This window comes from Ylistrum balloti, unplaced genomic scaffold, assembly GCF_031769215.1.
Source record: "Ylistrum balloti isolate Yb309-2 unplaced genomic scaffold, AGI_CSIRO_Ybal_v1 Utg370266, whole genome shotgun sequence".
NCBI lineage: Eukaryota > Metazoa > Mollusca > Bivalvia > Pectinida > Pectinidae > Ylistrum > Ylistrum balloti.
Genome location: NW_026782208.1, coordinates 223208 through 238961, shown reverse-complemented (window position 1 = coordinate 238961; position 15754 = coordinate 223208). Strand labels below are relative to the sequence as shown.

Genomic DNA, 15754 nt, shown 5'->3' with positions numbered 1-15754 from the left:
TTTTTAAAACTATCCACTAAAATATTTATCACTCTATATAATAAAGAGTATTGTTTCATTCAAATTAGAAAATAATATCACACAATAAATGATATGACTCCCAAAAATATTTTCTGCAATTTAAATTAAATGCAAACCAATTCAAAGATAAGGGAGATAATTTGAAGTATAAATCAATGTCAATAGGGACATCATGTAAAAAATCCTTGAAACTCCAAGGGTTGCAATCATTTACAATCTCTGTAAGATGAGATAACCAGGACCTGGAATGTAACCCTTGAATTTTCAAAGTCATTATGTAGTAATGCACATACATTTTATGATACATAGAAAGGCAACATTGGTTTGAACTACAGTATTAAATGACTAAAAGAAAAAAAAGTTATTGTCACTATTCCTTGACTAAAAGCTCACTCAGCAAGGCTAAAGACATATTTCAATGACATAATACATGTATCATAACACAAAACACAACACCATATCAATCTTAGATACCAAAGTATATAGGCATTATCACTTGCAACCATTGGTGACTGAACTATATCTGATAGTGATGTCATTAGCTGCATTAAATATCACTTCCTATTATCTATATGGTTACTGGAATGAACTGTAGGTATAGGTAAACATTGATATCAATATGTGAACAAGTAATGCAGATTTGTGTACAGTAGCTACCACTGGGATACAGGACTCAGTTTGCCTAGTTGGATCAGGGTTGGATGTATATGAAATAACAGGTGGACATACTGATAATTTTTTTCACTTTCCGAGAAGATTTGACAAAGCTTTTTGAGGCATTTATTTATATCTACAGGGCTGTCCTGATTTAAATCCTAAATGATACTTTTAAAATGGGGACAAACCAGCAACAAACAGAACTCCAGGTATTGACCATAAAGTCATTGACACAGTAAACCATAACAGTTATTTTATAATCAAAGAAGAAATTTGGCCATTGATCAACTACAATTTCTCATACATAGTACCATACTGTTTTTTTGGCATGATCATAAATTATCATATATTAAATCATTTATTCACTGTATGTACAAAAGCCATTGCAGCCAAACATTCATTCCTCGCATACCTAATGCCTTATAATTGTTGCCAAGTATTTATTCTTAATCTTTATTCTCTGTTTGATTTTCAGCTTCTCTCCAAAACACAAATATGCAATATATTTTCATAATTCTCGGTACTGTTGGCTCTGTGAACAAATTTGACAAGTTGTTTTATTATTCCTAAGTATCTTTTCCAGATGTCAGAAACTCAGTCCACTTCCACATTTTGAAGATATTTTCTGTCTCAGAGAATAAAAAGTTTACAGTCCGCTACTTCATCCCCAGCCTGGATATAGTTTCTCTGCCTCCCCATTCACAAATCTGAAGTCCTATAATACTGAACATTGTACTGCTCATCATCAGATATCAATTCAAATGAGACAGTGTTTTTGTCATCTCATTGTCATTGACAATTCACCCCCTTGGGGACAAATCTTCTGTCCGCCATTGTAGCAGCGTATTTATAATATCCGAGTAATACTCAAAAAACACTGATCGATTATAGGAGATAAGACGTAAGAACTGACCACAAACCTGGCCTAATTCTTCTTCTACGACGGAGAACCCCACAGGCATCTGTAAAGGCTGAGTGTGCTTCTTGGAAATTATTTGTTTGATGAACTCCTTTAACCTCTTGGCTGAAATAGAAGAAATTGGAAAATTTCATTTCTCTGGACAGGATTAGTAATAGCAACTGTTTGATAATCATTTATTTACATTTCTATCAAATCACTTGAATTCATGATTCACTGACTCATTGTATCAATTGTCCAAAAGACCTGTGAACCATTTATAATGCTAATAAAATTTAACGTGTCTAATGAAAAAAAAATGTTGCAAAGCATGAGTTGTATCATTTGATATGATGCAAACATTAAGGGGACTGTCATATATATTAGATTATAACATTACAAGTAGTAATGCTGTATGACATGGACTCAAATGAAAGATAACATTAGTGATAAATTCATATCGTCAATAGTGAAAAACATTACTAATGGGAGTAACATATGGCAAATAAGACCATTTGATAATAAATGGTGTGCTATACTTACCCACTAATTTGTACACAGGGTGGTCATGGCTGGACACTTGCTTAATCTGACCAGTCAGCATTGCCTGCTGGTCAGTCCCCCATTCCTTAAATCCATGTTCTGGCATGTATTCTCTCACTGTTTTGTTGATTTGCTCAGCAACATTTGTCATCTTATCATTAAGGTCACTGAAATAATCAAATGACAAAGTCAAACAGTTAAATCAGGAACATTTAGAGCTTAGAAACAGTTACATGTAACAGGCCGGGTAAAAATAAGACTTTCTCTGCTATTCAAAGAGAGTTGTCAATTTCGGACACAACAACAACATTATTCAACAGATTTTTGTAAGGATAATCATAAATGATTTCTGTATAATCCATTTGTCTTTGTAGAGATTATCATTAGAGATTTCTATATAGCCCACCTGTCTGCCACACCCTCTAGAATCACACAGATCTCAGATTTCAGTTTCTTCTTCAAGTCCTGGACACCAGAGATAGCTGCTCCCACAGTACTGTAGGTCACCAGTAATATTGAGGCCACCAGGGTCAGACGACCTGTCTTGTCCTGGAGGTCCATAAACCGACTCTGATCCATCACAAGTGTCTGGAACATAGTAACACAAGAGTGTTTACAGTGCTATCATTTTCAATTGTTATATTTCACAAGTTAGTGAAAATAAAAAGATGAAATCTCAACTTTAAATAACCTTCAAATAAATGCTTTGTGAAATTTATTCATATTTTAAGCAAAAACATGTACATTCATACTGTAATTTGCACTGATTGTTTGTTAAGTGTGAGAGTAACAACCTCTTTTTGACCCCATACATCTAAATAGTTTGACATATCGATAAGCTTTTCATTATCAACTGTCTTTTCATGATGGTGATTACAGGCTGTCCAGCACTTCTTGACAAAAAATTAGGGCTAAATTTAGGGCTAAAATTACGAAATTTTTGGGCAAATTTAGGGCTAAAATTAGGAATTTTGTAACTAGAATAGGGAGTATGAAAGCATTAAACTGACTTACCTTTTGCAAATTTGACAAAATAGAACCTAACATACAATGCCTTAATTGCAGGAAAGGTGTCTTCCAGGGTTTCAGTGTCCCAGCTGCTGTTGGCTGTGACCTTAAGAATCACACCTCTGTCACTCAGTCACAACCAATAACAATCTGGGTACATAGATCCACTGGTCAACTGCCTTTCATTGTCTACCCTGAATTAGAACTATAGACTACATTAAAATACATTTTAAGTATGAATTTAATGAAAACATTTTCAGTAAATTGTAAGAAATATAAAAAAAGTAGGAACTGAAGTGAAAAATTAGGGCTTTTTTAGGAATTCCCTTTGAATTTTTCATTTTTTTAAGAATTTTAGCAAAACTGAAAAAAATTAGGATTTTTTTAGGAATTTTAGGGACACTGGACAGCCTGTGATTAAGTACTAATTGGAAAATAGCTAGCTCAAAACTGTTTAAAAAATTTTAAAAAACATTTGATTTTGGACACCTCAAACAGTAACACCCATCAATTTTCTATCATCCTCCCTAGGTCCTGCTGAACAATCTAAAACCTTCTAGGATCCACCACATATGCTTAATATTATCCAACATAGTTGTAACCCTCACCTCTGGGTAAAGTCTCTGTCTGTCCCAGTTCAGCAGCTCCGTGTAAGCCTCATTTAACACGGATGCTGGGGTCAAACTGGGAGTAGCACCGGCTTGTTGGTCAGTGTCTGCCTGGTCCGTCAGTGCATCGAAACTCCTCTTGAGCCATAGTTTGGTCATCTCAAGACCATCTACACCCGCTTCTGCAATAGAATATCCATAACAACGTCAATACTTGTTGGTTATCAGCTCAATGTTACAAATCAATCTTATCTACACCAGATATGCAAACTTTAGCTTACTTTAAACCCAAGTTTTTGCATGAAAATTCATGTTAGGATCTCATAATATCATAAAATGTGTAGAAAATCATTGCCTTGGAAAAATATCACTGGTGCAAAATTACCTTAGGCAAAAGATTTCAAAAGATATTGTTGGAAGGCTAGAATAAATGAAGATTAATATTCACTGGAAAAAGACCAAGAAACTGACTATTTTGATCCCCTTCAGCAATCTCTTATCAGAATATAAGGGAGAAAAGAACAAGAATTAAAGGGTCAATTTTTGTTAATGAAAAAAAAATCAACCACTCCCTTAATTTATAATGTAATTCTTTCTTCAGGCATAAAAATAAATTTTCATATTCATAGTGAATAGCGATAACCATAAATCAGATTTAATTGCTGACCCTGCTGTGCTTTGATGAACTGAAGAAATTTGGTACGTTCATACTCCACTGATTGTTGCTGTAGATATGGTCTGATCTGTTGGATTGTAAAGTTTGCCATATCCATCTTCATCAGGTCCAGAACCTGAAATATCTCCCTATAAAACAAAACATATTCCATTTATATGCACTTTTTGACAACTCATCACTCAACATAAAATACATCTTTATCATACAAAAAAGTCTTTCAAATCTAAGACGACACCTGCCTTCAAAATCTTTCAAAGGGAGATTACTCAAGAGACTGACAGCTCTCAATATACAAATAACATCATTGGCATCTGTCAAAATATCTAAATGGACGTATACATCAACGTTCTACAGAAATAAAAAACGAGAGATCCCAGAGGGATCTTGGTGCCCACCATTTGAGGATCTGTTTTCAGTTCTTGAAGATTTTTTTTTTTTTTTTGTGTTACAGGTGTTGTAAATGTTCATGAACTGGTCTTCATTGAATGTACTCAATGATGGCACAAGATATTTTTATTAAGCACCTATTAGCAAATATCATTTCAAAAAGATCCCAAAGTATTATTAGATAGCAGTCAGTTACAGGTGGATAATGGACATAGTCTTGAATCAATATGATAGAATATCGAAGAAAATATGCTTGTGCTGTATTACTGTCGACATCCAAGATGGCTGCCTGTGGGCCAACTTGATTTCAAATCAGTCCAAAAAAAGTACAATGCACAACTAGGGACCAAGGGAAACCATTACCTATGAAATATCAGAAGTATCCATCCAGTACTTCCTCAGAAATAACGGTAACAAGATTTTACTCTCAAAATCCAAGATGGCTGCCTGTCAGCCATCTTGATTTCAGATCAGTCCAAAAAGGTACAATGCACAACTAGGGACCAAGGGGAACCTGCACATGAAATTTGAGACAGATCCATCCAGTACTTTCCCAGAAATAGCGGTAACAAAATTTTACTTTCAAACTCCAAGATGGCTGTCTGTCGGCCATCTTGAATTTGAATCAGTCCAAAAAAGGTACAATGCACAACTAGGGACCAAGGGGAACCTGCATATGAAATTTGAGAAAGATCCATCCAGTACTTTCCAGGAAATAGCAGTAACAAACTTTTACTTTCAAACTCCAAGATGGCCGCCTGTCAGCCATCTTGAATTTGAATCAGTCCAAAAAAGGTACAATGCACAACTAGGGACCAAGGGGAAACTGCATATGAAATTTGAGAAAGATCCATCCAGTACTTTCCCAGAAATAGCGGTAACAAGAATTGTTTACGGAAGGACGGACGGACGACAGACCACGGACGCAGGGCAATTTGAATACCCCACCATCTGATGATGGTGGGCTAACAATCCTAAATCCTGGTATTATTGCTAATGCTAGATCCCCTTATGGAGTACTCACTTAAACAATGGCACAGGCTCTTTTATTTCACGGAGGTGTGCCACTCTTTCATCTCGTTCTGGAGAACATAATTTAGCCATAATGTTGATAACATAATTGGCATAATAGAAAAGGTCAAATGCATCATTCTCCATCTTCTGTTTGATCAAGTCCAAGTCCAATACCTCAGTAATCTGGGCTTTCAGTCGCACCTGGTGAGGCAGTATCACCGAAAATAATTGCTGCAAGAATGAAAAATACAAAGTTTTACAAAAAACTATTCTGTTTAGAAATCATTATATGCCTTATTCATTGTTTAGTATAAATATTTCATTTTAAAGTAAAACATTGTCCTTAGTGGTAAAACCTTGTGTCTTTGACATTCACAGTAACAATATCTCTGCGGTGATGTGATAGAAACTCTAGTACCAAGTAATATCACATTCTTTGGTAATGTGACACTAGCAATATTCCACTGTAGTTATGTCACCGGTAATGATGCCACATCCTTCAGTAATGTCACATTGTTGTGATGCTGAAATGTGGTGAAATTGCAGTTTGTAATTATCCTACAATCTGTAATGATGTCACACTAAAGTTATGTCACACTCTGTATTAATGTCATCCTATGCAGTAACATCACATTAGGCAGTGACATCACTCTTCATAGGAATGTCACATTTTATAGTAATGTCACATTCTGTACAAACGTAACAACCCAGTTTTGTCACATTCTGTAACGATGTCAGACTCTGTCACAATGTCACAATCCAGTTATGTCACATTCCGTAATGGTGTTAGACTGCCACAATCCAGTCATGTCACAATCAATAATGATGTCATCCTTTAGCTGTCATGATGTCACAATCCACAGTGATGTCATGAGACAATCTGGATTTGATGTTACACTTGTAAGTGAGGTAAGACTCTGTAATTGTATCTCAGCTTGCTATGATATCACACTCAGAAATCATGACACACTCTGTAGAGATATCACTCTGTAATAATGCCATATATTGTGGTGATTTCATAAAAATGACTCACCAGGTAAGAATGTCACATTGTTATGATGTCACACCCTGTTAAGAATTGTGATGTCATAATCTGTAGTTATGTCACACACTATACTGATGTCGCACTCATTAGTCAAGCTAACATTCAAACGCAACCAGACAAATTGTGATTCAACACAGACTTTGTATTTACCACCAAAACATTCTATTACATTGTACTGCTTAATATAAAAGAGTAACTTCAATGTCAACTATTAAAATACAATGGATATATAGCCTGGCACAGTACATATATACCTTGGTATATCAGGCATAATCTGTGTAAACAGATTTGAATTCCAGGTAACTTACCTTCTGGACATCCCCAATAAGGACTAAAGCATGACTGTAGTTTGGAGGATCTTCACTGATACTTTCCTGGAATACGTCCCAAAAGGCTTTGTGCATGATCATCTCCACTTGCTTTTCAAAACTGTAAATATGTCACAGGAGTAATGTTATTTACAAAATGACTCAAGTACATCCCAGGCAGTACTTGTTTCCATTAACACATTGACTAAACAAGTTAAAAATATGAAACTTCAGAAAATTGAATTGCCAATGGATTGAGTGTCCACAAAAAGACACCTGAAACACTCAAATGCTCTAGAAATTCAGGATGAATATTATAACCAACAAATTTGACGTTATATGATTTAAAAAATAAAGACATTCAATGGCTATATTTGACCTTTTCGGATCCTTTTCTGCAGGAGCTATCTTGAAATTTGCATCTACGGCTATTTCATGTGCAAGACTCATATTCTTTACTCCAGTGGTTGCCTTGATGAGTTCCTCCATTGAGATGAATTTAGGTGGTGAGGCTGTAAAATCAACATAATATATGTACAAAGAGCTCGACAACAAAGCAAGATGATATGCTGTTTGCATATGTAAGTATACAGTTTATTTGACAATTTATCATGGAACAGGTATGGTAATACAAGTAACATGAAAGGTAAAATTACAAATAAAATCATGAAACTTTTTAATCTAATTTTGTAATAAGGTACAACTTTTATAAAGCAAATTATGACATCCTGTTTTTACAATATATAAAATATATATATATATATACTGTATAACATATTTAAACAATGAAGACTACCATAAAGCCATAATTATTCTACCTGGTACTGAAAATGGTGATGCTCTACGTGGACTGGGAGTTTGTGTACGTCTCTTTTTGATATCCTGACCCTCCTCACTGCCAGTGCTAGTCATGGATGAGTTAAGTTCATCCTCATTTTCAGAAGGAACTTCATCCAAAGGGAGATTCAACTCATCCTTGTTTCCTTTCTTTGCCATCTTTTACCTCTGAAAAGGCAACTTAGAACACTGAAAAAGGAAGACAAGAATGTACAGAAATCATTGTCAAACATACATTCGCTGTCTTGTTGTATTTTACTTACATACCCATATATAGAGAAAACATTATTAGTGCCTTAAAACAGAAGATGTAATTTGGTGAGGTTATGATAATAATATAAGACTTTATTTCATGAGGATTTAAGAGCCTGTTTAGCCAAGAAGAAAGACAAAAGTGTATATCCTCTGGCAAAACCATTGTCCCAAGTCAAAATGCAGCTTCACTTTTATCCTGAAACACTGACTAAAAATTCAGATTATTGAAACTTAAACAGTTTGTTGTTCAATCTTTTTGTATTGCATACTACCAGCGGTATGTAGTACAAATTCAGTGTGACTCTTGTTGACAAGTGATAACAATGCACCCTGCATACCTGAAACAAACTTTGTTTGTTGATGTTAAAAGGATATATTTAATGTGTGTGTAGTTCCATATCAACTACATGAAAGCCTGTATTGGAGATTTTTCATGTTTTACTATAATCACGTTACTCAATATGAGAAATCACTTGGTTCATCAACCACCTCCTGAAATCAGCTTTTGTAGAATTTGAAAGAATGTTCTGCAATTAATTTGATTTAATTTAATTGACAACTTGAGACTTATTCGTTCACAGATCAGTACACTTATAATGTGGGGGAGGGTAGGATGGACTGAGAACATGATAAGATATCTATGACTATATTATTTTTCGTTGCATACAGTTAACTTAATGTTTGTATTATTTCGCCGCACAAAGTAAATTAATGGAATTTAATTGCCATTTTCCTTTTGGCGGTTTAAAATCTAGTTAATTGTGTAAGCAGAAGCTTAAATATATATGAAACGGGTTTCTCAAAAATATTAATTGCAAAATAAAACAAAAGAAAAATATATTTCACAGTATTGAACCAAACAACTTACAATGTTCATTCCATTTTTCGTACTTAACGTTGCACTATGAAAAAATATCAATTGTTTTCGCTGAGATGTCTCTGAACGCGTACGTTAGTCTCATCATGCAAGTTTTCCAAAGGATGCTGGCTTCATCCACATTCCGTTACAAAGATACAAATTAGGCTACTCACCGCCAGACTTGAGAATTCTCTTGGAGTCAATGAAATAATTTGTTTTACTCAGCCAAACCTGGGGGAGCGCAATGTCATCACAGATTTTTTTGGTTCAGAAGTATCTAGAACAGCGGAGAAGAGTGCCGTGACAAACTTCTTTGTTTACGGAAATGACATCATGCGTCTAAAAATGGAACCGTAATGTCAGATGAACATAGTACATTTTTATTGTGACCCTTCAAATCATTTCAATAGTATTAAGCTAACACATGCACTACATTTTTTATGTCGTTTATTAGTCACTCTTATGCTGTAAATACTCATATATAAGACTTCGGAATACATATTTGATGATAAATGCATTCCGGAAATATATCCCCTTTAGATTTAGAATATTTCAGAAATATCCGCTTATTTTCAAGAGCGCAGTATTTGAAAGTTCTAAACCTTGGTATTTCTGAAAGCGCAATTATGGGAGATGAATTGGAGTATTTCATGCATACAGAAGATGAAAGACTGAAATCTTTCAAGAAATGGCCATTTAAGACAGGAAGTTGTTCTCCAGCTAAGGTATAATAGCGCTAACATGAGCTTAGCTTAGCTTAGTTGTTCCTGAACGCAGGCCTTATGCCTCTATGTTCAGATCCGAAACCTTGTCACACTCCATCGGTTAAAGTTGTCACTTCTGGTTGGAATAAAGATGGTATATGTTCTATCCAAACTTTTCCAATATCTATCGAGCCTATTTTCAAATGAGTTCAAAGTTGGCACCTGTACTATATCTTGTAGAGAGTTCCAATCATTTACCACCATTTGAGAGAAAGAAAAAAAAAATCCAGACGTTATCTAGCTTTTTCCAGCATTATCGGTGACAGAAAGACGACTCCATGCTTCGCGACACCACCACTTAATAATTTCGCTCCAACGGTCTGACCTTCCAAAATCTTAAACTCTTCTCATTGTACATGAAACTACAGCATTCCATTTTTGCTGTTATCTCCAGTATTTGGTTGTAATGATATGCTCTAGCTGTTTCAATATAAAACACTTCAAGAAGGAGAAAAGAAAAAGCTACCAGACTAGCGATCGCATACTCTGAAGATGGACATTCTGCTACTTGACTGATGTGAAATTAACATTTGCCAAGGCTACTACTTGTAGAAAATTTTCTGAGCTGCCTATAGAGGACCATAAAAAGGTCCTGCAGGTGGATACAACATAAGTAAATATAAGTGACAACTATTATCAAGTTTTAATATCTCCAAGGAAACCTCTCACATTCCTATACCTTCTACCCATGAGGTGATCAATCTTTGGCATGAAATATATGTAATAATTGAACTAATGACCTTTTCATGCACTTTCAAGGCACACTGCAATTTTACCAAATGGGTATTCACCCAAGCTGAGGCTAGTGAGGTGACCTGTTCTCTCTACTGTAACATTATAATTAAATAAAGGAATGTCAACATCCATAGATGTCAGGACTGTACAAGGCTCTCCCACAGCATCGTTTTTATACTTTTTACATTAGTAATATTTAATGATAAGTTCAAAAGGAACTTGTACAGTGCAACTGCAATACAATCGTGTTATCCGATCAAGAGAGTCGAAGAAATTGTAAGGTGCTGCAGCATGGATTTTTCTTGATGATAAAGGAAAAGACATGTGATGTTATCATGATAATCAGGAAGCTGTTTGCCTTTATTTAGCATCTGTTTTGAGTGATCAGGCTAAGTGGTGTATTGTATCCTATCGAAGAAGCTGTTTTATCCAAAATTATATTGAAATGCAAACACTGATTCTACTGATTTGATTTTTTTACCTCTACTCCATTATAATTTCACATGTGTACATGTACATGGCCCCATTATATATAACATCATATGATTGGATTTAGTTATGACTTTTTTTTGTTTAGTGAAAATTTGTAATTCATTGTCTTTTTCCTTACATGAAACACATTTGAAAACAACTACCTATGGTTTTCTTGACCATCCAAAAAAAAGAAGACACACATGTGGGAATGGAGTAATCTTTGTTTATATTTTTTTCTGGTGCAAATAAAAATCAACATTGGATCATTATTTTTACTTGAATATTCTTTTTGTTGTATAGTAGTGATATGGTAATGGCTTTTAGAATAAAACGAAAAAGGTGAATATAGTCAAAAATAAAGCTACAATCAATTTCATCACCTCTGAAAAATCCATTTTCTTTGCTTAAGCATTTGGTCAAATTGCAAAAAATTGACATATTGAGAAAGAAAAGCTTTACGATACATTGTATATAGATATTAGAGTGGCAGAAAAAGAACTACATACAGTAGCTTCAATTCAGATTGTAAAAGAACTTTTCATGACATTTACAATGTGCTTTTACTCTGCTTTGGAAATATTTCTATAATCGTCTTAGATGATGCCTAATGTTTTTATTTAAATGTGTTGTAAATTTTACATTTTTTGTGACTAAATCAATCATTGTTACAGATGGCTGCTGCTGGGTTCTACCATTGCCCAACTAAAGAAGCACCAGACGCCTGTAAATGCTTTGTATGTTTCAAGGAACTGGAAGGATGGGAGAGAAATGATAATCCATGGTAAAAAGCATATCTCATATTCATAAAGCACCACACCAAATGCCACCAAGTGATACACCTCGCTTTACAATAACCTAAATTAAAGTAGGGTACCCCGTACTCTAACAAAACACAAGTTTACCTTGCAACCTAAAGCAGTGACTGCACATGTATTACCAATATTGATAAATTATACACATGCTCATACTGTATTTAAAAATGGTGAAAGTTGGCAAGCTTCAGGAACAATTTGAGGTGGTATGACATGTAGGCAAGTAGCTGCACATTTTAATGTCAGCCGTTCTGTCATTTCTCTGTTGATGCAGCATCTCAAGCCAACTGGGCATGTTGATGAGTTTTCTGGGTCTGGTAGACCTTAAAAGACTACAGATAGATAAGATAGCCTTCTCTGTAGACAGGCAAGGTGAGCCTCATTCACCACTGCCAACAGACTCGGAGGACTGCAGAATGTCAATGTGTGCGTTGGCCAGCATATCGTAAACAGACATTTGAACTAAAGGCAATTTTTCTCTCCCGACCAATAAAATGTCCTCTGTTGACTGAAAGGCACAAACAAGCAAGACTGCAATGCGATCAGATCATTTGATCTTTAGTTGCTCTGCATTTCTATGCCTATCCATTGATAGATTGGCTTATCCTAATGGATGACAAATGTCAAACCACTCTGAGTCCATCTAGTGCAAACCATCTTCAGCAAAGAAGTGATAGAGACACTTTCATTGCCTGCAATATCACCAAACATGAATCCCGTTCAGCATATGTGGGACTATCTCAGTCAAAAATCCTTACTCAGGAACCAAACTGCCAAACAGTTACTGGCTGTATTGATTCAGGTGTGGTAGAAGTTTCCTCAGAAGAAGTTTTGGTGTCTGATCAATGATAGGAGATGACGAGAGTATTGTAAGAGTAGTATGGCTATTTCCAATGCTGACATTTTCATACTCGTTGATTAGTGAATCTTTTTGATTAAGGATGATGTTTTTTATGACATATTTGTTGATTATTTTGACTTTGGTAATGCCTTTTTGAGGAAGTCTTTTTAAAAGGATACAGTACTTTCGATTCTTTGAATTTCTTTTTCTATACACTGTGTGTGGTTTTCTTAGATTCCTGAAAAACATACTTTTCACGTCTAGTAGTCCTGAAATGATGAAAAGATAGAACATTACCATTGCGTCACTGGACCACCCCAACAAGTTTCTCTTCTGAATAGTTATAAAGGTAATATAGAGTTGGATGATACTGTCTGAATAAATACAGAAGACACCACACTTTTAGAATGATGTTATAAGCAACATGTATAATTTTATTTTCTTTTTAAAGGGATGAGCACAGGAAGCATTCTTCATCATGCATATTTCTAAACTTGGACAAACCAGTTGAAAAATTCACCATGGAGGAATTTATTCGCTTGTTAATGCAGATCCAGAAGAATCAAATGGTTTGTATTTGTTGTTAACAATGAATGTTCCATAGTTTACATGAAAGGTCTTACATGAGTGTCAACGTAATTTGGAATTTATTGAACAAATTCAATAGGTGAATTTAAATAAATTCCTTAAAACATTGGCATCAATGTAAGATTCTATTTGTCATATAACCTGTAATTCTGAAAATAAGTGAAAACTCTCAGATTGATTTCTCTGTAGGACAATTTCATTTCGACACAGACCATATATTTATATTATATAATGAGACAATGATGTGACATCATTAAGGCCTGACTTATTTATGATGTCGTAAAAGTGTCATTTTACATGTGTCCTATGATATTTATGACATGGATGTGTGACATTACCCAACAGGTCAGTTATGTGATAAATAAAATGTCATACATGTGGCACAACATTCTAGAAATACTTGAAAATTTATTGACTGTTTCACCTGCATCAAACAGATAACCGTTGCATTGTCTGTATACTCAAGTATATAGTGTAAGGGATGAAAATCAAATAGACATGTTTTGTTTTTGAACATAATAAATCTGTTGAATTTACCAAATAGCTAAATTCTATCAAAAAAAGTCTTTTAGGTTCTGCTTTGAAAAGAAATACAGATATTAATGAAAATAAAGATCAGTGTATTGGAAAGTTGATTTTGTGTGATTCAGTAGCAGGTCATCAATGTTTAAAGGTCTTGGCTGTCCTCTTCTCTATTCATTATGTCCAAACAGAACTAAACCAGATGGATTTATCTAGCTGTTGCATATTGAACCTAGTTATTAACTTGATTTGATTGTATCTGGGAATTCTGACCACTTCTTTCCACTCCTCTGATATGTTCTCTGAGTGACTTAGTCACACAAGTAGAAATATTATCATTACACAATAAATAACTGATCGCTCCAAGTCTATCTACCTGTCTATGATTGTATTATATGCTTTTATTAGCATATCATTAGACATGTTCAATGGATCATATTTTTCATATTTAGGTTTCCCTTGGTCTATAGATGTGCATGGTCCATTTTGAGATGGATTAGAAAACCAGGTGGCCAGTTTAGTTTTCTCAAAGTTTATTTATAGATTACCCTTGGTTTCTAGTTATGCCCTTTTTTAGAATTTTTTAACATTTAGAATTGGATTTTGGAACAGTCAAAAAAAAAAAAAATAGGTGACTGTCTTAGATTTGACGATAAAGATCATTATCAGGAATTTTCAAATTTCATGTAATAAAAGAAAATAGATAGGGAGGAAAAAAGATCCAACTTTTAATGGCCAAATAAAAATCAGACAATGGTGGGTGCCAAAATCCCCCCGAGGATCACTAATTATATTTGTTTTGATTGAGTGGAGATAATAGATTGTATGGTCTTCTGGTTGTCTGTCTATTTTAAAGCTTACAATTTTCATTTGATCTGACATTTACATTATTAGGAGCAGTTTTTGAGTCATGACTGCACCATAGAGAAGTTAATTGTCATTCTCAGTGAATTAGTCCTTTTACATTTTATGTATCATATCATTACTAGATAGAAATACATGTATATATGATTACGGTAGATTTTATGTGTATATATATTTTTTTCATTAAGATAAGAAAGTTTGCTGCTCTGAAGAAGGAAGTAGAAGAAAGTGCTGCAAGTGTCGAAGCAACATTGGAGGCATTCCGTTCCTAACTGCCTTGTTTTTCTTTCTTTGTATAATTTTTAAATCATTCTGAAATAAACCATGATAGAGGCTATGAAGTGAAAAAAATACAAACACTTCATACTGTTTCAAATCAAAGATCCGATATGAAAGGTAGTTGATTGCAATGTTTGAAGATTTTTTGGACCATTTATTTATTTATTTTTTTTTTTTTTTGGTAATATTATTATTTGGTAAAATCAATTTGAAGTATATGTACATTAAAAATGATTAAGTAAAGTAAGAAAAAAGAATTCCTACTGTTGACTGATAACCTCACCTTTTATTTGTAGAGTTTAGAAATGAAGAGGCACAACAATTGTATGCTGCATATTTCATTTCATGTAGTCTTCTCAATTCCTGTATGGCTTGTGAATTTCTTGGTCTTGGACATTATAGGGCATATCAAAGGAAGGCCATTCTTTGTTGCCTAATGATTTTCAAATAATAGTAAACTTTTTTGATTTTTTGTTTTGAAATCTTTTTAAAAATGATATAAAACGTTTTTATGAAAAGGAGGAAGTAAATGTGGACATACATGTTCACAAACATTCCCGAGTAACAGCTGGAAAATAGGATACCATAAAAAAATGTAAATATTCATTTTCTTACCGACTGTACAAATTGTGCAATATAATGTTTCTGCCTCAAGTCTCTGTTTTTTATGCTATATCCACTATCAGTACATGCGAATTCGAATACCATGCTCTATACTATTTGTTTTAATATGTTCTATATGTTATTTCCTGGTGAACT

At 34.2% G+C, this 15754-nt stretch overlaps 2 protein-coding genes across 3 annotated transcripts; one reads left to right on the top strand and one right to left on the bottom strand.

Moving 5' to 3' along the window:
• Window positions 1-9390, bottom strand: LOC132552671 (T-complex protein 11-like protein 1). 2 transcript variants are annotated; one of them, XM_060216860.1, is made up of 10 exons: window positions 9290-9390; window positions 7984-8191; window positions 7545-7677; window positions 7166-7286; window positions 5823-6043; window positions 4403-4539; window positions 3736-3917; window positions 2526-2707; window positions 2120-2286; window positions 1-1702 (listed from the first exon to the last, which is right to left on the bottom strand). In XM_060216860.1, the coding sequence occupies exons 2-10, from the start codon at window positions 8159-8161 to the stop codon at window positions 1479-1481; spliced, it is 1545 nt and encodes a 514-aa protein (XP_060072843.1). In that variant the 5' UTR covers window positions 8162-8191; window positions 9290-9390; the 3' UTR covers window positions 1-1478. The 2 variants fall into 2 exon arrangements, with proteins under 2 accessions (XP_060072843.1, XP_060072844.1); XM_060216861.1 differs by having other exon boundaries at window positions 7984-8170.
• A 336-nt stretch (window positions 9391-9726) lies between these two features.
• Window positions 9727-15185, top strand: LOC132552680 (baculoviral IAP repeat-containing protein 5-like). The gene is made up of 4 exons (XM_060216872.1): window positions 9727-9841; window positions 11761-11870; window positions 13194-13311; window positions 14905-15185. The coding sequence occupies exons 1-4, from the start codon at window positions 9743-9745 to the stop codon at window positions 14986-14988; spliced, it is 411 nt and encodes a 136-aa protein (XP_060072855.1). The 5' UTR covers window positions 9727-9742; the 3' UTR covers window positions 14989-15185.
• Window positions 15186-15754: the final 569 nt, after the last annotated feature.